This window comes from Xiphophorus hellerii, chromosome 4, assembly GCF_003331165.1.
Source record: "Xiphophorus hellerii strain 12219 chromosome 4, Xiphophorus_hellerii-4.1, whole genome shotgun sequence".
Lineage (NCBI taxonomy): Eukaryota > Metazoa > Chordata > Actinopteri > Cyprinodontiformes > Poeciliidae > Xiphophorus > Xiphophorus hellerii.
The window spans coordinates 23285662-23307081 of record NC_045675.1 but is presented as its reverse complement, the minus strand read 5'-3'; the positions used below and the strand labels follow the sequence as shown (position 1 = coordinate 23307081).

Here is a 21420-nt window from a genome sequence, read left to right as displayed (position 1 = left end):
GTAATAGTTTCCTCCTCGCTGAGTGGCCATCCAGGCCATGTCTGTTCAGGTCATGAATGTTTCACTGTGAATAATGACACTGTCTAACCAGCTTCAGCCAGCATCTAGAGACCAGACAAGGCCGTTAATATGTATGACACATTTTCAGTAACAAGGCAATTCAAAGTGGTTTACATGAGTAAAAGGAAAATCAAACAACAAATGAGCAAAAACATTGCAGAAGCAACATAAGGGAAAGCAATGAGAGATTGAAGAACTGTAGTTTTTTGTATTCCGGTTGTTATCAAAGACAACACTAAACAAATTAGTTTTTAAGCCTTGATTTAGAGGAATATGGAGTTTCAGCATTTTTGCAGTTTTCTGGAAGTGTCTTCCAGATTATTGGAGCATACAAGCTGAATGCTATTTCTCCATGAACTAGAAGACCTGAGTGGAAGATTAATACAACAGATCTTAAACGTATTTTGGTGCACTCCTGCAGTCAATGTGACTGAAGATAAACGCAATGACGAGTTTTCTAGATCTTGTTCGGACATTAGTCGTTTCATCCTGGAAATATTCTTCAGGTGATAGAAAACTGACTTTGTAACTATGCCTTTGTGTCTGTGAAGGCTCAGGTCTGAGTCCATCACCGCACACAGATATCCTCCCTGTTCAGTCGTTTCCATCTGTAATAACAGAAGCGGTGTACTGACATTTGATTGTTTCCTTTTAGATCAAAAATTCTCCACACATTTATTTGTTCTCGTATCTCCTCAGCAGGGAATGCAGAAATCGGTTTATTAGGATTATCTGTTTAGTTTTTGTTTCGTACAAAGTGAGCTACCCTAGATGTAACAAGAGTTTGTCTGATTCTAAAGCAAAGCCTCTGAAGTAAGTTTAAATATTGCTTTGTACTTCTAAATACCACCTTCATCTGGCAATAAGGCAGAATTTACTGTTCATCTACCTCTGTGCCGGCGGCGTGCTTGGAAACAAATATTAAACTGTTCATGCAGGTGGATTTACAACAGTTACATCCTCTCCAATAAGCGAGATATTACATTGTGCCTTTGGTTCAATTACATTTAATAAAAAAATTTTTGCCTTTCCAGGTTCAGGCCTGCAAATGTGACTTATTGTAAATAAAGCACGATCTGCCTGATGTTTCTAATTTAGATGCCTTTTAGTATTCCAAATATCCCAAGAAGTCTTTATGCTTGAAATAATAAAATCTTCTTTGGTTTCTTCCAGAAACTCCCTGACAAAGCTTGGATTCCCTAAGGATCAAGGGAGTTCACACTCTAAATTGACAATCATGGTCTTCTGAGGGGCAGAGTGAAGTCCTACAACACAACCACAAGGTCAATTATTTTGAACCTAAGGACAACTGTAAGGACCTCTCCCATTCATTCATAGGGCAGTGCTGTTGGTTGCACCTTGTCTTTTTACTGGAAACCGCATGCATTTCATCTGCAGCCTCACCCAAGTCCTCTTGCACAAACTGGTCTCACAATATATAAACCATCTGCAGTCTTTATTGATTTGGCAATGAATCAATTAGTGAATTATTTAATTAGCGAAGCATTATGGGTCAGCGCAAACCTGCTCCTCGCCTGCAGTGCGTCTAAATCTTCTAAATCATTTTGCACGTTTGGAAGCCATGAGGACGTGTCTATAAAAAAATGGCCAAATAAGCCCGACTAAATACAGAGAATTATTTTATGATTCCGGTAAAACCTTGTAAAGTCATCTAGTGAGTTTCTGTTGTTACTTGCCAGGGAGATCTTATTTCTTTAAGGCTTTATGTGGCCAGAGTCAGAACTTTTGCTGTCACTTGAGTCCAAATTGGTCTTGGCTGCAGCCGAAAGAGTAAAATATGGACATTACGTCTGCCCCGTTGAGTGGATGAGTTATGACTTCTGCCTGCGATCAGGGCGTTGTTTCCGTCCAGGAGCTTTCTGCGCGCTCATTAATTCACGGGAATGTTTGGGTTAAAATGCATAATGAGTTCATTAAGGGGGATTGGCGTAATCAAGAAAGGTCTTGCCTTAATTACTGGCACCAGGCCAAACCTATCCGTTCTTGGAAAGGCCGGCCACCCACAGTCCACAGGACTCACTAATTTAATTAAGTGTACAAAACGCTACACCTAACGTCACCCTGGGGGGCAATTATGGCACTAGATATTGAAAGATCTCCATCGGGGGTATTTTTACTTACTGGCAGGAGATTGCCTGTGTCAGTTAGCTGATTGCATTGATTATATTGATTTGTAACAGCTTTTCGGGTAATTTCATCTACAAAGGTGAGAGCAACACGTTGGTCCAGGAATTTCTTTTATTTATTTACCTATTCCTTCTTTATATAGACCCTGGACTCTTTTGCCAAGTGATTAGATGGAATGGAGCTCCACAATAAGTCTTTTAAAGTGGGAGTTGGGGGGAGAGGAGGATCGATAGTTTTTATTTGCCACATAAGGTCAGTACAGGTAGTACAGGTCGGTCGTTGTAGATTCTTTTACAGGCTCTCCACCTGCCGCGTAGCTGCCTGTCTGATGCGAAGAAGCAAGAAAATGGCTTGAAACAGGAAGCTGAAAAGAGGAGTTGCAGCATTAAAATAGATACAAGGCACCCAAACCACCAGGAAAGGCAAAATCTTGTTTTTCTACACTTTTGCCAATGCTTAAAAAATAACAACATATTGTGAGTCTTCAACTAGTTTAAAACATGAATATTTATTTTTTACTGATTTTTAAAAACCTAATGTTTAAAAATAGTGAGTTTGACATTTTTGGCAATAGCCTAATATTTCAAGAGATGGGTTCTAACCTTGGAAAATACAAAATGCAAGGCAAGTAGTTTAAAATTAAAGAGATCGCAGCGACACAAGGCTTCACCTTATGTCTTTCTCTTTGTCACTCTGTCATATACGGCTGATTTGTATATTGCACAACTGATATTTGTCAAAGTCTACTGCCAGAGTTGTTGATGCTTGCACTTCCTCCAGAGTTTCCATGAATATGTTGGCTACTTTTCTTATTAGTCCTTTCATTAATGTTTTGAACAAATCTTTGAGGCCTCAACAGAACATCTTATTTTATTATTACATTTATATTGAATGACTCCTCAGTACAGTTTGTTGCACCAGATTTTATTTAGCGGTATTAGAGTAAAGAAACCGAATACGAAAGGTACACACATACATTTTGCATTGAGTTTCCACAACAATTGATACAATTAACTACTTCCTCAGAGGAACTTTGTGTATTGAACCTATTAATTGATTTGTCAGTTTTCAAATCGACATGTTTATAGAAGTTGTTCAAGCATGCGACATGTAGCAGATGGGTGAAAACCAAAGTATGGTGCAAATAAAATCAAGGGATGCCAACACTTTTTTTCTGATAAATGTAGTGAAACGTTCTTTTATGATGGTTTTACAAAACCACAGTAACTCCTTCCCTCTCTATTATTTGTTGTGTCTACAAAATATTTAAGGACCCAAACCAGCTATATTGTTGCTAAAAAAAAAAATCCCTCTGTTTTACAATGCCTATTCCTGAAGATTATTACACATTTAATTTTATCTTCAGTACAAATTCATTATTAGTGTTAAAAATTTTTTCTTATGTTTGGAATTAGGGTGATGTTTTTTTTACACACTGTAACATGAACCTTACATTCATTTGCACAGATGTAACAGTGAGTGCACAGGATTTCTTATAACCTCTTTACCACTCTTCTTATTGTGTGTGTGGTGGGGGGGGTGGTAACAACAGCATATATCTATTTTGAGTCCTGACAGTCATAGTTAAGTTGCTTTTTATTTATTACACAATGGCTTCGTTCTCTTGTTAAATGTGTTCACATAACTTGACTTAGAAAATCTGGCCTCTGTGACACATTTATACCCAACACTTTAACACATCTTAATAAATAAACCATATATTATAAAAATGGGTTACTTACACACTTTGCAAGAATTTCTGCTTGAGTGACCGTCTGTTTCCACGTATTCTTAGACTGAATTTTAATGGCGGTGCACATGCTGATCAGCAGAACATTTTATTCTTGGCACAACCATAGCAAGAGCTTAACCAAGGTAGTGGCCGTTTTGTCTTGGGGCCTGTATTTCTTTAATAATTTTTAAATAAGTGACAGGTTTGAAAAAACAAGTTAAATCTCAGTTTTGTATTTTTTTTGCGTCAACAACAAATTTAGAAGCAATGATGTCGACCTTTGACCTAACCCTCGACCCTGGCATTACACCTGCAGGCACCAAGTCCACTTCTTTATATTTTATTTCAGTGACTGTGTTACATCACCATGAACAGGGCTGGGACAGTTACCATGACATTTTAAGTTTTTTTTTTTGTTGTATGGATGAAGACGCACCTAGAAATGATGCTGTAAGCTCGTTTTAAAAATGCACCATTAAAACCATTTGCCCAAAACATGTTGGTGTGAACAAGGTCTAAAAACCTTGAAGTTGGTGTGAACCTAACAATAAAGCCATGGTAAAAAATAAACTTTTGTTGACAGGATAAGGCACTAGGACTGAGTGAACCATTGTTATCGGAAATCCAGACCAGATCTTTTCACAAAAATGGGGAGTCAAAGGCAACTGAACTTATTTTTTTTAATTTATTTTAAACTGAAACTCGTTTTTCCGAGCTGTGAGATTTCTTTTTTTAATTTGCACTTGTGCTCTTCTGTCTTCTGCTCATTTAAAAAAAAAAAAAAAAAAACCTCTGTTGCACATTATCTTTTGCCAATTAAAGAGAAGAACTGCTGCCCGGCAGATAATTTTTAATTACAGGCTTTTAACCTTTGTTAAGCTCAGCAAAGCAAAGTAGAAGCTAATAGTTTGATGAGCAGTTAATCAGCGCTGATTAAGAGGCTGAAACGACAAGATAATCCAGAGGTGGCCCGGTCTTTAAGGGTGACCAGAGGAGGGCAAATTAGTTGATTAAACAAGTTGCTGGCCATCCAGCGCTGAGCAGGCAGCAGGGAGATCCTTGCTGGAGTGATGGATGAGGGGCTGCGGGGGAAAGCCTTTATGTCCCCTCGCTGGTGGCGTTGTCACTGAATGAGTGAAGTGGCTTCATCAATTTGGAGCCATTATCATGTCAAAAGGCGAGGACGGTGCTTGGGGGAACAAGTTGGAGGAGGAGGAGGTGGGAGGGGCAGAGCCTATCTGCATACTTCAAGTTTATTCATCTTCACCCACTCCCCTTGAGCCCCTCCTCCCATGGCCCGGCCCGTTTACCGTAAGGCTGTTTAATTTTCCTGAAATAGGGCTGTGACAGCTGTGTCATGCTGATGAGAGGAGTGGCAGCCAGTCTCATCTCATCTATTTCTGCTCTGCTACAGCCGGACCTCCTCCTCTTCCTCCTCCTCCTCCTCCTTCTTGCTCCCCGCCATCCGAGATGTCAAAGCTTTTTCTTAAATAAACACAGCAGTCCCAGTCTGTTAAACTGGAGTGTGTTGAGGGAGGGAGCGGAAGGGGGCTGAATTTGGGCGGTGAAACGCGGGACGAGGACAAGAAGTAATAACCAGGAGCTGTTTTTTATTTCACCTCCACTGATTGTTATAGGTCTCTTTATCATCTGACCTGGCTCAATTATGCCAATTGGATATCCCTGTGACACAGTGAGGTGGCGGGGACAGTAAAATGAAGCGAGAGGGGGGATGAAATTGTGTGTGTGGGTGTTGGAGAAGGTGGATTAAAGATGCTGCAGATGAGTGTAGAAAACAGCTTGTTGGTGGAATCTGCATTAGCGTGTATTACTTTGCTGAAAGAAGGACAACAACTAAAAATTTTTAGTGATGTCATTTCCACCTGTCAGTCACGGCCGGGTGCGATAAAAACGTAGAGCTATTATATAAATGAGATGTTGACGTGACCCTCGGTATGCATGCATGCAGACGCAGTTTTTATGTAAATAGAAGACAAATCTGGTGAATAACTTGACCTCCGTGTGTCAGCAGCAGCACCAGAAGACCAGCAACATCAGGAAAGATTTGTCAAAATCAGGTGCATTCAAATTTATTATTATCATATTTAGTGACTGAAGTTGCTCTGTGATCAAGTAACCCCAAAGAATTGTGGATGAATGTAGTTGAAACAAGATATGTACACGCAGAAAAATGCACAGCTTTTTTATTCACACCGTCAGACGCTCCTGTTGTAGATCAGTCAAAATTACCGCGATACTTTTTTATTCACCAAATGCCAGAACGATGAGAAGTCATGGACTAAATAGCAGTACGGCTGTAGACAAGTTGGGAAAACACAAATTATGTCATCATGGTTTTTAAGCTAATGACTGGTTAATTTAGGCTTGGTCAACTTTTGAGTTAAATGAAGCTGCACTTTTGTTGAACTATAGGCAACAGCTCAAACACGCTGCTTCCTTGTGTGGCATCAAGGGAAATTAAAAGAAATCAGCTAAAATATCAGGAAGCAAATTGTGGAGCCCCAAAATTATTAATATCATTGAAATGTCCCATCAACCTGTTTAGGAAGAAAACAGGTTTTGTGCCATATAATCTGGTGAAAGATGTGTGTATTAACACCAGAGGCAAAATACTTAAGTCTGCCAATTGACACCCAGAAGCTACAGTATGTACTTCAAATAAAATTTATACTCAATAGTCAGGAGATGCATGAAGACATTTAAAAGAAAAAAGAAAATGTAAAATAAAAACACTGGTAATCCTAGCTGTCTGGTAAGAAGGAAACATTTTCTCAGATTTATTATCAGACACTGAGGAGAAAAAAAACATATATTTTTATAAGGCTGCTCAAATATCCTTAGGTAACTTTAAGTGTCTGAGAGCTGCAGTACAGATATGTAGCTGTGTTATAGTAACATCACCAAAAGCTTCTCTTCTTGGCTGCTTTCAGTAACAAAAAAAATTGTTATTGAAAAGTTCAATTTGGTAAATTAAGTTATGTACAGTACAGACCAAAAGTTTGGACACAACTGTGTGTCCAAACTTTTGGTCTGTACTGTATGTAAATTAGGATTTTATTGGAATTTTACTGATTGATTATTAACTAGTTTTTTTTATTGTTGCTATTTGACTGGTTTTGTTCAAGAATCTGTTTCTGTAGAAAAAATGACTATTTTTAATTAGTTTTCTCCAAAAAGCTACAATTTACCTTACTGGGTATGTTAGCTTTAAAATTAAAATCTGTTTGAATATTGTTAGATTTAATCTTGTAATTCCAAAATGTGTCAAAAACTTAACCCTTAACCCTGCTGTAATGTGTGCCATATAATCTGGATTACATATTATTCTGCAGCATAAGTAAACCCAATGTTTAACAATGTGAACCAATTAATTTTAAAAAGCAAAGATGTTTGTTTGTAAATATAATTAGCTCAGAATACATTTTCAGTTTGACAGTTTTTCAAAGGCACACTTTTTTTTTGCCAACCAACATGTTTTGTTCTTATTTGGTATCTGGCTGAAGAGAAATTAAATTACAATCCCACAGCGACAAATTTCTTCCTCGGGTCGCATGTAGTTGGAAGGACTATTTCTCCCAACAAATAAAATACATTTAAATGTTCAAAATTAAACACCTTTCAGTTTAAAAGTTATACAATGTTTAAATGTTATATATATTTGTTTTCAAACCAAATTTAATCGGTTCCTGAACACTAACTGAGAATTTAATTCATCTCTAACTCAGGTTTGCCTGCAAATTACGTCCTCTAAAAAATTAAACTGTCAAAATATCAAGTTACACTTTTACGAATTTGTTGATATATTCTATTTTCAGATTAGAAATATTTCATGCTGCATATTGAGTTGATTTTCTTTAGTTAAAGCTGGAGGCAGTTTTCTAATTAATGCGTCTTCCCATGCGATCTCTGATCCAGGTACTGGCACGCTCACATAACCGTGAGTTCATGTGTAACTTTCCCAAACAAGCGGCCCGGGGAACGCCTCCCTCCATGTGAACGGTGCCAGTTCTTTTGATGCTGTCATCCGGACAGATGGGCCCTCTCTTAACCTGCTTTTGAACCCTGCGTGCCGCACGAAAGCCAGAAACCGGCGCAAACACCTTTTCACATTAATGTCATTTTTATTTGCCGTTGTCACTTTAGAAAGCAGAGGAAGGATAAGTTTGTTTTGAGTCAGCGATACGATCATATGTGACAATAATAATAATAATAATAATAATAAATCAATTTTATAAAACGGGACAGATTAGAAAAGGTCAACAACACTGTAGCGACAGACAAAAAGGACAAAAGCATCATCATCGTCAGCATCATCATCATTTGTTGATTACCTGAGCAGGCCTGGGAAAGCAAACATTGTTATTACAGACAAGCACAGTGCAGAAAGAAACCTTAAACAGTTACTGTGTTTAATTATGATAAGAACAACCGCTGTTCTTTGGGTTTTGAACTCCTCAGCTTGTTACCTTGCGACCACCGTTGCTACTATAAATATATAAGGATGTTCCCATTAAATGTTCTTGCAGTTGAGATGACTTTATGTATAAATATGCTTTTGCATGCATCGTTGCGCTGCAATACGTTCCAAGGACAATCCTTCATATAAAACTGGTCATTTAATTGAAATGTATTATTTATTATCCATGTCAGTGACACTGAGTGTCAGCTCTGATTAGACCTGAACTGTCTCCGTGTGTCTCTGCAGTTTTGGGGAGCTGAGGTGGGAGATGAGAGCAGCGAAGGGGGAGAGAAGGAGGAACAGAGGTCGGGAGGTCAGTTCTTTCCCCCCGCCAGGGGAGGGGAGATCGTCTGTGTTGGTATGGGCGGGTAGACGGTGGGGGGATTTAATTAGAGCAAGTGCCTGCATCCCCCCTCCAGTGTCCTGTTCCGAATTACTACTTGCTGCCAAGGGTTAACCAGTCTGATAAATGGGATCAGCTACACAATACCAATACACACACCCACACACACACTTCTTCCTGGAGGAAAGGAATGAGGCCTGAATAATTCTAATAAACTATCTGTACCAAAACAATATGAGGCCAACATTTTTTAATGGATTCATGCACCAAACACCAAGACATATTCTAAAACCCTAGCCAGGCAGCACGGCCATTTCTGCTCCCATGATGTCGCATCCCTTATTTGTGAGTTTAACATGCGATGCACAAGTGTTGAGTTGAATTTTGCTTAGAAGAGCTCCAGAAGACGTTTACTTGGAGGTGAAACAAGCATTTTTTTTCATGATGTTTTTTTCTGTGCACATTGAAAAGCAATAGGTTGATAAGATTTGGAAAGATGCAGAATTTTGGAAACAAACTATAACCAAGGACACAAAAATAGACTCTTTGAATATCCATATTTCTTGAAAAATTCTTAGCAGTCATACTTCAACATTATGAAAAGCCTTTTAGGAAGATGTTTAGGCTTTCTGAGTCGACATGCATTTAGTGATTAATAAAAAAAGTGGGGATGATTAACTAGCGACGTTAATCAAAGTTCCTGTTTGGATAAATAAAATGTTAAAGGTTTAGGAAACAAAGATGCAAATTTTATCCCCTTTCTTTATTTCAAATACTCCTAAAATACACCCATGGTAAAGAAAAGAAAGTGAAAGTTTTTCATTTCTTGTTTTTGGCGTATTACTCAGATCTGTAAAAAAAGGAGAAAGTTTTCTATCTAAGGAAACCCAGCAGCTTGCATCGAGCATTCACTCCTCCTTGACGAGCATGTGGCGACAGTGGAGAATAGTGCAAATTGAAGAATAAAAGATCAAACGTGGAGAGTGAGGAAACATGGCCAGTTTTTCCTTCTGCAGCCTAAGTCTACAGAATAACAGAATAACTCCAGAGTTATCTCAGAGTTACCTAACCCCTTTGAAACAGGCAGTGCGAGGGAGAGCGGATATTTATGCCTCACACACATTAAACAGTGTCAATAGGCGACATCAGTAAAAATAACAGTAAAAATGGAGAGGAAATAAGACGTTTCATGTTTTCAACACCTTCATAAACTGCTGCAAATCAGCCTCTGATTTGCTAAACAGACTTATCTGAATATTTAATTTGAGTAGAACTGTTATAGCTTTCGGAAATGTTCACATATCTTAATAATATGTCATATTTCTGTTATAAGGCTGCAAATGCTGCATAAGGGTTTGGGGCAGAATTACATAAATTCAAAATCTCACTTAATTGCACATGAGGCTAATCTTTTAAGCAAATTAACTTCTTTGTATTATTGCTAGTTGTGCCACCTCCACGGAGTAATCATTGTTAGGAGGTCGTCAATAGTCCAAACACTGGAATGAACCCTTCAGTCAGTATTTCATCAATAAGTAGTAATGGAGCCCAGTTGAGATTTGTCGATAGATGAAATTGGGTCAGATGTAAATCACAGCATTGTGGCCGTTTTTTTTTTTTTAATGACGCTGAATTGATGAAAACATTTGGAGAGGTTTGACAAAGTGTGAGCCATGTAAGTCCTTTAAATGACATGGTAAAGAAGCGACAAAATAATTCTTCCACCTTGAACAAATATTAATAATTTATCCCTGTCATAGCACAGTTTAAATGCAAATTGGAAATTGCATAGATAGAATCAAAAAAAATCTTCACACAAGTGCAAATCAGTAGTGAGTATCTTGATTTGTTTAGTTTTGAGTGTTTCATGTTTTGTACCTTTTCTTTGTTTCTGATGTTTGTTGTGTTTACTGGCTAAAAGGGTCAAAAGAGCAGCAATTGTCTCTTCATGTGTCCTAATTGGTTTCTATAGGCTGCTGCTCCGAATAAACAACACATGGTCTGCTTGATTCATCATTGTTTTAACCTGTCACAAAAAATAAAAAAATAAAAATTACTCTGGAAGCTATCAAATAAGCTGACAAATTAAATGTTCTCAACTTTAAATAATATTCTTCAAAACCATAAGAACAAAAGGTTTCTGCTCAGATATTTTTGAAGCAGCTTTCATCTGTGATCTGAAATGAATATTTACAAATGCAACTTTAATTGCTCAAGCTTTTTAAACAATTTTTCAATGCTTTTTACAAACAAAATACATTTTTCTTTTTTTTTTTATTTAATTGGAGCCTTTTGTGAAGTTACTAAAGCTTAATATAAGATAGTTTTGATTTAGTTCGCCACCACATGAATATATTGGCCTTTTTCAGAACCAAATTTTCCAAACATGTCCTAAATTTATCTTCACTTATTACGTTCATACCTTGTTTTTGTAAAGTACTTAGTACACCAACCATGTTTACACATGTACAGCCTATTGACATTCACGTCTGTCTAAATATTCACAGTAGATTAGTACTGTTTGTGATTCCCTGTTTGCGTTCGGGCGCACTGACGTGTTGAGTTTTGGGAAACGTACCAGATGTGCCGAGCTGCAGAATGACTCAACGTGAACCCTCCCTGAGGAATTAGCTGCTCAATAACCCACACAGTCGGTTATTGAGCCGGGATGACGCTGCAAGTGAGACATTTGTCTTCAGTCACGCTGTGTCCAAAACTAGAGACTTCAACAAGCGGATTTATGATGTCTTGTTCTGCAGTGTACAGTAGGCTTACAGTGGCAGGCCATCAGTCGTATTGGAGAAGTACTGTAGTTCAGTTTGGACCAAAGTGGCGACAGATCACAAACTGCTCAAAAGTTTTTCATGCAAATATTATTTCTCAAAGTCAGAATAGTCATTCATTTAATCGGAATTCATTGAAATCTTGGTATTTTATTCTTTGATTGTCCATTTCTTCTCTCTAACCTTTGATTGCCAGACAGATTGAACCATGGGATATTTATTTCTCGTGAGTGTGGATGGCAGCAGGTGATTTTTGCAGCATGCCAGAAGGCTAGCTTTGACCGGCGTGTGCACAACGTGCCGATTATTTGCTGATTTAATAAACGTGATTTCTGACAAAGAGGTTTGGCTCTCGGCTGGAGGGAAAGAGGCTGGATTTATAACACGCTGCAGAGTTGAAGCTAAGTTTATCTGTAAAGAGGAGAGAACTATAAACACCCAACTGACGGAAATCTTCAAAGCTCTTGATGACTCTGAATATACTCATAAGTGGCCAGATAATGTGTGATGAAGAGGAACGGCGAGATAGGAGGGTGAAAGTAATGATGCCTTGTTGTGGCTGATAAAGCGTATTTATCTCCTATCTCTTGTATCTATGCACAATGGGGCACTTGTATGACTGACTATAAAACTCCGGGCTGTTAAATAGAAGGACCCATTAAATGATAATAAAAGTCACACTGGGCTGGATACTGTTGAAAAGGAGCTTTTGTTTCCACCGTTGGACCTCTAAAAGTGAAACCAGTGATCTGGGAAGCAGACTGAGAAGTTGAAAGGTTTCCCTAAATTGGACCAGGGCAGATGCATTTGTTCTGAATCTATCATGGTGTCTCAGTTGTGAAAACTTTATTACGTTGTCATTAATAAGCTCAGATCTAACAAGAAGGATCTAACAGAGTTGTTGAGATAAGATAAGTGAAAACAGCAATGTTGTTTTTATGTATCTTTGTTTTGTTTTTTTTTAGGGTGGGGGATTAGGTTTAACTTAACTTAAAATTAGGCCATAGGATACTTACTTACACTTATTTAGCAACCCAGAACAGGGATTAGAACCTGGAATCCAGAACAATTACCTCAGCAACTACTTTTTAGACTCCTATTCTCCCAACCCAGAAAAGGAATCAGACCAGACCTTACTTATACTTATCTACCAACCCTGAATAGTAACTGAGTATTCAGATACTCCTTAATAGGAGTATTTAGTTTATTTACTTTGGATCAACATTATTAGCTTTTTCTTCTTTCGCCCTGTTATTTTGTTTGTATTTCCTTTTAATTCCTGTAAAGCACTTTGTATTGCCTTGTTGCTGAAAATGTGCTATATAAATAAAATTGCCTTTATCTTTACCTTTACCTTTACTTTTAAAAGCCAGGAAAGGTACAAATATAACAGAAAGTTCCCATGATTTAAACATTAAAAAACAAATGCAACTACCCTCACAAAGTAGTCCAAATCATAATCCCTCCACTCTCTAATTTAAACGAGTTTGTGTTTGTGTTATATTCTTCCATTAAAGTTAACGTTGCACATGTTACTTGAGGCTAATGTGCTTTCAGGTGACTAATAAACTTTTCTGAAAAACCTCTGACCTGCTCCAAGCAACACAACATTGCCCAAACAGCAGAGCTCAAATCAATGTTTTCAGCAGTATAGCAGCAACACAGCGCTGCTACAAATTCTCTTAAAGGGACAGTTTGTTGTTTTGGTAGTCGAGTTCTGCCGCGACACTTTGAGTAGTTAACTTACCTACAGTAAATGAATTTGCCAGCATCTTCACTGTGTGTCAACAGATTAACGACCAGTCGTATTGGCCGAAAGAATTTGAGTCGTAGTTCATTCAAATGTTACTTGATAAGCCTTTAAACTGTTTTATTTAATTTTGAACATAGAAATGCTAAACACCACCGTTTGTATTTGGAGTTGTTCTAATTTTGATCTTCAGGTTCCTTTTCCCTACCAGCTAATATCTTTCTAACAGAGACTTCTGAAACGTCAAAACTGTTTAACCCTTTTTGGGAGTTTTTAAAAGGAACATAACAATCTGAGAGTCCATGTTTTCACTTATATATCAAGCACTTATTTTCCCAAACTTAAACTCACTGTTTATGACATCCCATAATGTTTTAGCCCCACAGAGAAGAGTGTCGGTGATTTTAAAATGCTGTCACTCTCTTAATATGTATAACCTAGGAAAAACAGTCTGGGTGTAATTTGATTGGTTTAAGTTATTTTCCGATGGCATAATTCGCTTTGACATAAAACTCTTAACAAAATGTAGCCAGCAAATTTATTAGCTTAAAAGCCAATCTCTGTTTCATAAAGGGTAAAACAATCACACACTTACAGAAGGAAAGATGATTACTGCTTATAAACTCTCAACAAAACCCCCCACTTAAAAAGCCTGAGCATTCAATTTAATTCCTATCAGTGCAGAATCAGTGTACAGAGTTGCTGATTCTTTCTGTTCTGTTTTGTTTCCTGGGTCGTCTCAGCTTCTTCTTCTTCATCTTAAGACAGCACGAGGTCCTGATGAGCCAACACTCGAAGGAGCTCAAGCTTTGTTTTTACGATGACTGGAACAGAACTGAATCATCTATAGAATTTCTAGAATCAGAACAATAAAAAGGTGAAGCTTCTTGCTTTAGACGATTTTTTCTATGAAATTTTGTGCATAAAAAAAAAACAGTCAAGCAGCCGAATTGTCTAAAGTTTTGTGGACTTGCACTATAGCTGTGATGCACAGCAAAGAGGATTTGCACACTCTAGATTACATACATGTACTTATTTAGTTATTAGTAAGTAAAGCCTTTCATTTCAGCCACTTGAGGGAAGAACTTTCTTGTCTGCAATAAGCCTTCGCATTTATGAATCAACTGTCTTGTTACTAGACAGATTTGGCTTTTATGGTGTAGCATCTGTAAGCATCTCCGTTTTTATTGCTTTATTTGGTCGGGTCGCCCGGGCAACCGTGAAAGTAAACATCCAACTACGTGGAAAATAATCAGCTCAAGAACGGTTTCCAGGCCGAGTAAACAGCTTCATTATCTCTGATGGAAGTGCTTATTCACACCTGATGGGGATGGGAGGAGTGAGGTGGGGGTGAGGGGAGGGGAATCAGAAAGGGCCAAAGTAGCAAAGTCAGACAGAAAGAGATTCATGTCCAGTGGGCTAAATGTCATATGGCAAAGCTCAATATTGGTTAATAAATGATGGGGACAAGGTACAGAGCCTGAAAAGAGAAGTAAAACTCTAATAAATTACCTTTATCTCCATAATGAGACAACACTAATTTTGGTCTCAAGGTCTGGCAGAAGCAAGCTGATTTATCACATGCATTAGACATTGTGGGAATTAGTCTAATTACCACTGGGAGGGAGAGCTGATTTTCACTTCACAGAAAGCTCATTGTGCACCCGGATCATTTATCACAGCCTCGGCCACCGTGCCGCTCTCAAGGCCTGGTGGGAAAGGTGGTGCCCATCCACAATCTCCCTGAAAGCCTCGTGTGTGTCACAAGATGACACAGGAACACGCTCACACACACACGCACGCACACCCCCCCCCCCCCACACACACAAACACACACCATCAATGCTGACTGAATCGTGGCAAATCGTCACACCTGGAGAGTACCAGTGACTGAGAATCAAATCATCTGGAGATGCATCAAAGGTTTTCAACAGGACAAACTGCAGAAGCTCCAGAAATGTGCTCCCTAATCACTCGACAGCAGTGTGAAAAATCTTATCAGCATGTTAAGGAAATCAGCGGGAGTCTGTGACCTGAAGAGTGAATATTGCACCGGGGCATACAAAGAGCACAAGAGCATACCTGGATTAGTTTAAGGACAGGGCAAGCCGTCTCAGAGCTGTGGTAATGATTGAAAAATATGCCTGTAATTGCTGATAAGCTCTTTAATGTTTCAGTAAACTCCTGTTGGCCGCTAAGTTTACTGACGCATAACTCGTCGATAAACTCTGGCTTTGTAGTCGACGGCCGGCGGCCTCTTTGAATCAATTGTCCTCTCACGGTGAGAAGGGTGTGAGCGCTGAATTTTCAGAGCGCTGAAAAAAGTTCAAGAGGGCACGAGCATGTAATGGCTTGTGATAGAGGATGAAAGAAGGTGGGAAGGAGGAAAAAAAGTTCAGATCAAAGTAAAAATAAAAACGAACTAACCAGCAATAGTGAGCTAATTTATATAATGACCTATAGGGGCTAACATTTCATTCTTTGCTCCAAATTCACCTGTAAACATAATCAAAGGTAAATCAAACTGGCTCATTTGAATGCTTCTACCAAATCATCCTGGAAAACCAGATATTGAACTGACTGCCACAAGACTGAAAACTCTCACTTTACAACTCTCACTCAAGTTTAAAGTTATTACTGATGGAGCAACACTAAATAGCACAATGTGCCTGTACTTTAACTCTCCATCAACAAAGTAATCTAATGGCAGAAACCCAATTTCTCAACTTAAGTTCTTAGTCTTAGTGTTAGTTTCTGGGACAGCATGTGAGAAACAGCCGTTTGGCTAATTCTGGCACATTTACTGAAATATTACGTAAAGTGCGTTTTCCCTGCCAAATAAATGGATGAAAGTTCTTATATTACCACCCATTTATTGCAAATGAGTGTAGTCCCTTAACTGTGTGGGTGTTTTGTTGGGCGAAAATCTCTGGACAATAATTGCGAAATGAAGCCAAGAAATGAGAAACGGTAAGAACAGCGTTTGTCACGTTTTATTTGTTGTGCTGAGATCTGACCATTTATGGAAACTGTTACATTCAGGACACGCTTTCAGCATTGCAACCTAGTGTGTTCACACACACTAAATCTAAACATCTTGCGATAATTATAATAAAGCTATGACGATACAGAGTCTGTGAAAGGAGCAAAAACCCTCCGAATGGTAAGTGTGCAAGTTTTATAAGGTTATATCAATTATTCATGTTCCACCCTTTTTTGGGACAAACTGAAAGAGAAAAAAAATCAATTTCTTTCCTACCATCATATTTACGAACCAGTGTTAAAGACTCTAAATGGAATATCTGTTTTGGTCATAGGGAGCTGATAGGAACAGTGCAGGTGGAGGAGCAAAAATGATTACATTTAACAACAAACATGTTAAACTGATCCAAACATGTTCAGATTGTGAAAATGATTCGTGGTTTAGAACACAGCTTTTCATCTTTTATTTTACACAAATATGCAGAGCAGATGCCTGCATGATTCACCCATAAAGGTCCCTTACATGTTATGAAAGACCGCATGTATAATTCAGTCATTGCCAATCTATGCTTAAGGTCAGCTGTCCTTTCGCACAGCACACAATGAAGCAATTCTGTCATATATTTTTTCGAACATATGTTTAAGTCATGCAAAATTGATTAAATGTGCAAAATAAATTAGAGATTAGGACATTTGTTGAAGTAGGCTGCAGACATTTGCCACACAAGTGAAGGAGCTTCAGTGATGTTTGATGAGAATTTGTCAGTGATGCGCCATGAAGAAACATTTCTGAAGAGATTTAAGGCATCCATCACCTCCTGTCATTTCCCCCAGCAACCGCTGAATGAGACTCATCTTTAGCTGACGCCCTTTGACTTTTTCAGTCTTAAAATGGCATTAGTCCACATTAAGCGGGAGGCCAATTAATTTAAGGCCTCCTCTGCCAAGTCATTACGGTTTTATACGATTTGTGTGCAATTCTTGATCGTAAACTTTAATGGAAATGGTATGCCCTTAGCATGAGACGAGACGGAGGAGTTCGTATTAAAAACCCAAATGATGGACAGATTGTTTTCTGAGCAGTTCGAAGGCTGTTTGACTGCATCCTCCTGATGCTGAGGAGGATTTCCGCAGCATCTTTTCTTTGTGCCGAGTTGCTCCAATCTCGGGAGAGTCCTGCTGAACATATAAGTGCCCAATCTTCTAATGTAACCCCCGCGCTTCAATACAGTTGAAGGTGTTTGCAGGCGGGACAAGGGTTGAACATTACCTCACTCTGAATGCTTTCTGGGGGGGGAGAAACGAGCGAGTAATTAGCTGATTAGAGGCCCGTCGGAGCAGCTCCGCTTCCAGCCAATCCCGGCTCACTCCGGCCCCTTGAGGTGGAGAGGGGCGGCTGGCGGAGAGCCGCATACCTTTGTAGTTTTAATGGTGCAGAGCGATATGTATGAGGTGCGCTTAAGAAGAAAGGATGACTGGATGCAAGCGCCATAAAACAGCCTTGAAATTGTGATAACTCGTTAATGAATGTTGTTGTTTTTTTCTCCCCCCCCTGCTCGCTCCCAGACTAATTTTATGAAAACGTCTCACTGAAGAGGCTTCACTGTCTGCGTGCTGACGCACGGCACAGGTGCGCATCTCCTCAGCTTGTTTTCGTCAAAAAGGCTTCAAAGTTTCATCACTCCTTTAGGACGATATGGAAAAGTCCCAAAACTTCAGAATCGACGCCCTCCTCGCCGATGCGACTAACCGTGGCGGTCGAAACGTTTCCCCGGGCCTGAGCAGCGACAGCCCCGGGGGCAGCCCCGTCTCCTGCCACCGCGCCGACACCCCATCCCCGCGGGGCGCTCACCTTCAGACGGGAATAATCCCCAAACCGAGCGTCCTAAGTTTCCCGCACCCAGGCCTGGCTTCTCTGACGCCGGGCGCCATTCCCGGTATGTACCCGGCACCGATGTATCCACTGAGCGCTCTGGGAGGGCAGCACCCAGCTTTCGCATACACCGGCTTCACGCAGCTGACACAGGGCTACCCGGAGCACCTGAAGGCGGCTGCCATGGCCGGATCACTGCCCCTGGAACACTGGATCCGAGCCGGGATCATGATGCCGCGGATGCCGGATTACACCTGTAAGTATGAGCAAATGAGATTAGTTCCACCCAAAGCGTGAATTTTAAAATATGGGAGAAAAGAAAACAAACAAAAAGGTTCCAAGAAAAAACAAATAGAGGATATCGCTTATAATGTTTCTGAGACGTCGGGGATAGATTATTATTATTATTATTATTATTATTATTATTATTATTATTATTATTATTATTATTATTATTTACAAAGCATTTTGATAGTTGGGATGTTTTTTCGTTTGGTTTCTTTTTTTTTCTTTCTTTCCATCTTTTCAAAGCTGCACAATCTACACTTGAAATAAAATAACCTTTTCTTCTGAATCAATAAATGTTCTTTTTAACCTTTTATTTTTCTTACTGTTTCTTCATAATTAAAAAAAATATATTTTACTTTTTTAAAATGTATTTTTAAAGAATAATATTTGTATAGCATTTCCTCCAGAGTTTGAAGTTGTAGTGCTCCATCTCTGCAAGCCTCAAGTCTCTCGCAGTACAGTGCGTCTCCATTTTTTTTTTTTTTTTATTGCTTATCCTTGTGTCATATTTTTAATTTTGTCTCATTTATTTCTCTATAAACGCCAACAAGATGAAAATTGTCTTTGTGTGACGAAGTAACTATAAACAAACACCTAAAACGTACTGTAGATCATCAATAAAACCCCAAAAGCCTTCATTGGATTTTCATTAAGTTAATGGCATGCCTGCGTTTTTATGGCCCGCGCCTGCTGCGTCCCCCCGTCAACAATAAACTGCAGTGAAGCTATTATAGTTAATGATGGCCACAGAGTGCTGGCATATGTGTCCCTGTTCCCACCCACAGCATCACAGTGAACTTCCAATGTCCTTGGTGTTTTATAATTAAGAGAGGTGTCTGTGTTTGTCCCAAATATTTTGATATGGAAAAAAAAATGTAAATGAACCTAAATTTGCTGTGCAACCAACTTCAAATACGTCTTATACCAAAGTTGTTTGCTGCTCTCGGGACAAATAGCAAGAAATTGGTAGCATGTTGAAATATATGATTGACAACTGATGCTCTTCCTCTTCCAGCAGGCCCTCAGTCCGGCCTGTTGGGGAAATGTCGCAGGCCTCGTACGGCCTTCACCAGTCAGCAGCTCCTGGAGCTGGAAAACCAGTTCAAACTAAACAAGTACTTGTCCAGACCCAAGCGCTTTGAGGTGGCCACGTCCCTGATGCTGACCGAGACGCAGGTAAGACGGCATCATCGATCAGGAGGTTTGGCTTCTGAGCTCCTCGTGTCTCGGGGTGAAAGTCTTCAAACGCAAACACGTTAAAAGGTTCTCGTTCCAGACTGCTGCAAGTTATTGCCTTTAACGTTGACATATGGATTTTTGTGGCTAAATCTCAGGACTTTCTTGCAATTTCTAACGGCTTGTTTTGGCCTGTCACAGCCACGCGAACCTTTGAACAGAGTAACTGTAAAACCAAATGAATTTACAGCTTTAAAAACAAAATCTATATATTGTTTTTACCATAAAAGCTTTGATTAAAATATTGCATGGACTTGAAAACGACCAGTACTTCACACAAACACGAAACTTTATACACGATTTTAACAAGGACTAGATTGTTCATAAATCTAGTCAGTGATGTCAATGATCTCCAACTCTAGAAGTATTCTGCTTCATTTCTTTGCGTAAGCTTAAACTACATTTTGTGTTACATTTTACCAGTGGCAGGGTTAAATGAAAGACTGGACTTTTCTCCAAAGGCAATTTGCGCCAACTGAAAAAGAAAAAAGAAAGAAAGAATGAAATTACATCAGATAAAATTTAGCTCCCAGCAATTTCTTTACAAATTCAATTGTTTGAAGAGCAACTGTTGTCATACAGATCTTATTTTTCAGATGTATTAAAAATATCTATCACGTTCCATTTCCCCCGGCAGGTCAAGATTTGGTTTCAGAACCGGAGGATGAAGTGGAAGCGCAGCAGGAAAGCCAAGGAGCAGGCATCCGCCTCCAGCAAGGCGGAGGGGGAGCAGCTCAGAAGTGGAGGAAAAATAGCCAGCGCCAAAACAGACGAGGCCAGACGGGGTTTAAATGTGGACGGCAGACGGGCAGACTACGGGTTGGAGGACAGAGAGGACGGTGAGGAAGACGATGAGGTAGACGAAGAGGAAGAAGAAGAGGAAGAGGAGGAGGAGGACGGAAGCCAGCATGGGTATCGCATCACTGTGAGCAACAAAGTTGAAATATCACGGTCCACAGACTTCATGCAGCACAGCAACAAGCTCGGGTACGATCCCCTCAGCCCGTTCTCTGATGATGAGCTGGAGGGGGTTCAGGTAGGAGGAGGAGGAGACCGGAAGATTGGGGCAGGACTGTGAGGAGACCCCAGGAAGACCCTGAATGTTACAAAGATTTTACCAGGAAAACTGCTCAAAAAGCAGCTGTTTGTGTTTACTCTAAAAGACAGCGTCCAAATCTGAAAATGTGTCTGTTTTCATTTCCATCAAAAAAAGGTTTTTTTTGTTTGTTTGTTTTTTTAAGAAAAAAAACCCACTAATAATTAACACAGCACATTCTGGACAAATTAGTATCTGAATAAAATCACTTTATGTACTGTAAACCTTGTAGCATGTGAAAAAATGAGATTTAGCATCCTGCAGATCTGTCACTTATTATTTGTCAACATCCTGTTTGTTCCACCTGCTGACAGCTGGAGCTCAACCCTGCACACACACTTTCTGTAAATGAAGGATGTAAAGACAGTCTGAGGACAAACAGCTTGTGCTCCGTTCAAGAGTCACGAAGGTAAACAGGTTGCATGGTACTCATCACGTGTTGCATTGTTTTAATGTAAATATCACCGTTTGTCTGTCATTTCTAACGTTGATGAATCCGTTCCTGTCACTGACATGCAAGTGAATGAGTTTAATTTATTTGAATGATTGCAAAGATTAATTAGAGTCGTATTTATGTCAAACTTGTCTGTGGTACAACTGTGAAATAAAAAAGCGAACGCAACACAAGACTGGAAATTATTCAACAGTT

General features: G+C 39.3%; 1 protein-coding gene across 3 annotated transcripts; it reads left to right on the top strand.

Annotated features, from left to right (window-relative positions):
- The first annotated feature begins 16705 nt into the window (after positions 1–16705).
- mnx2b (motor neuron and pancreas homeobox 2b) lies at positions 16706–21410 on the top strand. Of its 3 annotated transcripts, XM_032559940.1 has the most exons (4): positions 16706–18430; position 18847; positions 19455–19615; positions 20313–21410. In XM_032559940.1, exons 1-4 carry the CDS (start codon positions 17975–17977, stop codon positions 20751–20753), a joined length of 1059 nt encoding a protein of 352 aa, XP_032415831.1. In that variant the 5' UTR covers positions 16706–17974; the 3' UTR covers positions 20754–21410. The 3 variants fall into 3 exon arrangements, with proteins under 3 accessions (XP_032415831.1, XP_032415830.1, XP_032415828.1); XM_032559939.1 differs by lacking the exon at position 18847 and having other exon boundaries at positions 16707–18407; positions 19458–19615; XM_032559937.1 differs by lacking the exon at position 18847 and having other exon boundaries at positions 16708–18407.
- The last annotated feature ends 10 nt before the right edge of the window (positions 21411–21420 follow it).

What these genes read in the sequence shown, in the direction of transcription:
- mnx2b (XM_032559940.1), top strand. Translation starts at nt 17,975, where the DNA reads ATGGAAAAGTCCCAAAACTTCAGAATCGACGCCCTCCTCGCCGATGCG. An exon ending in TGATGCTGACCGAGACGCAG is followed by an intron (nt 19,616 to 20,312) that starts GTAAGACGGCAT and finishes TTCCCCCGGCAG; the next exon opens with GTCAAGATTTGGTTTCAGAA.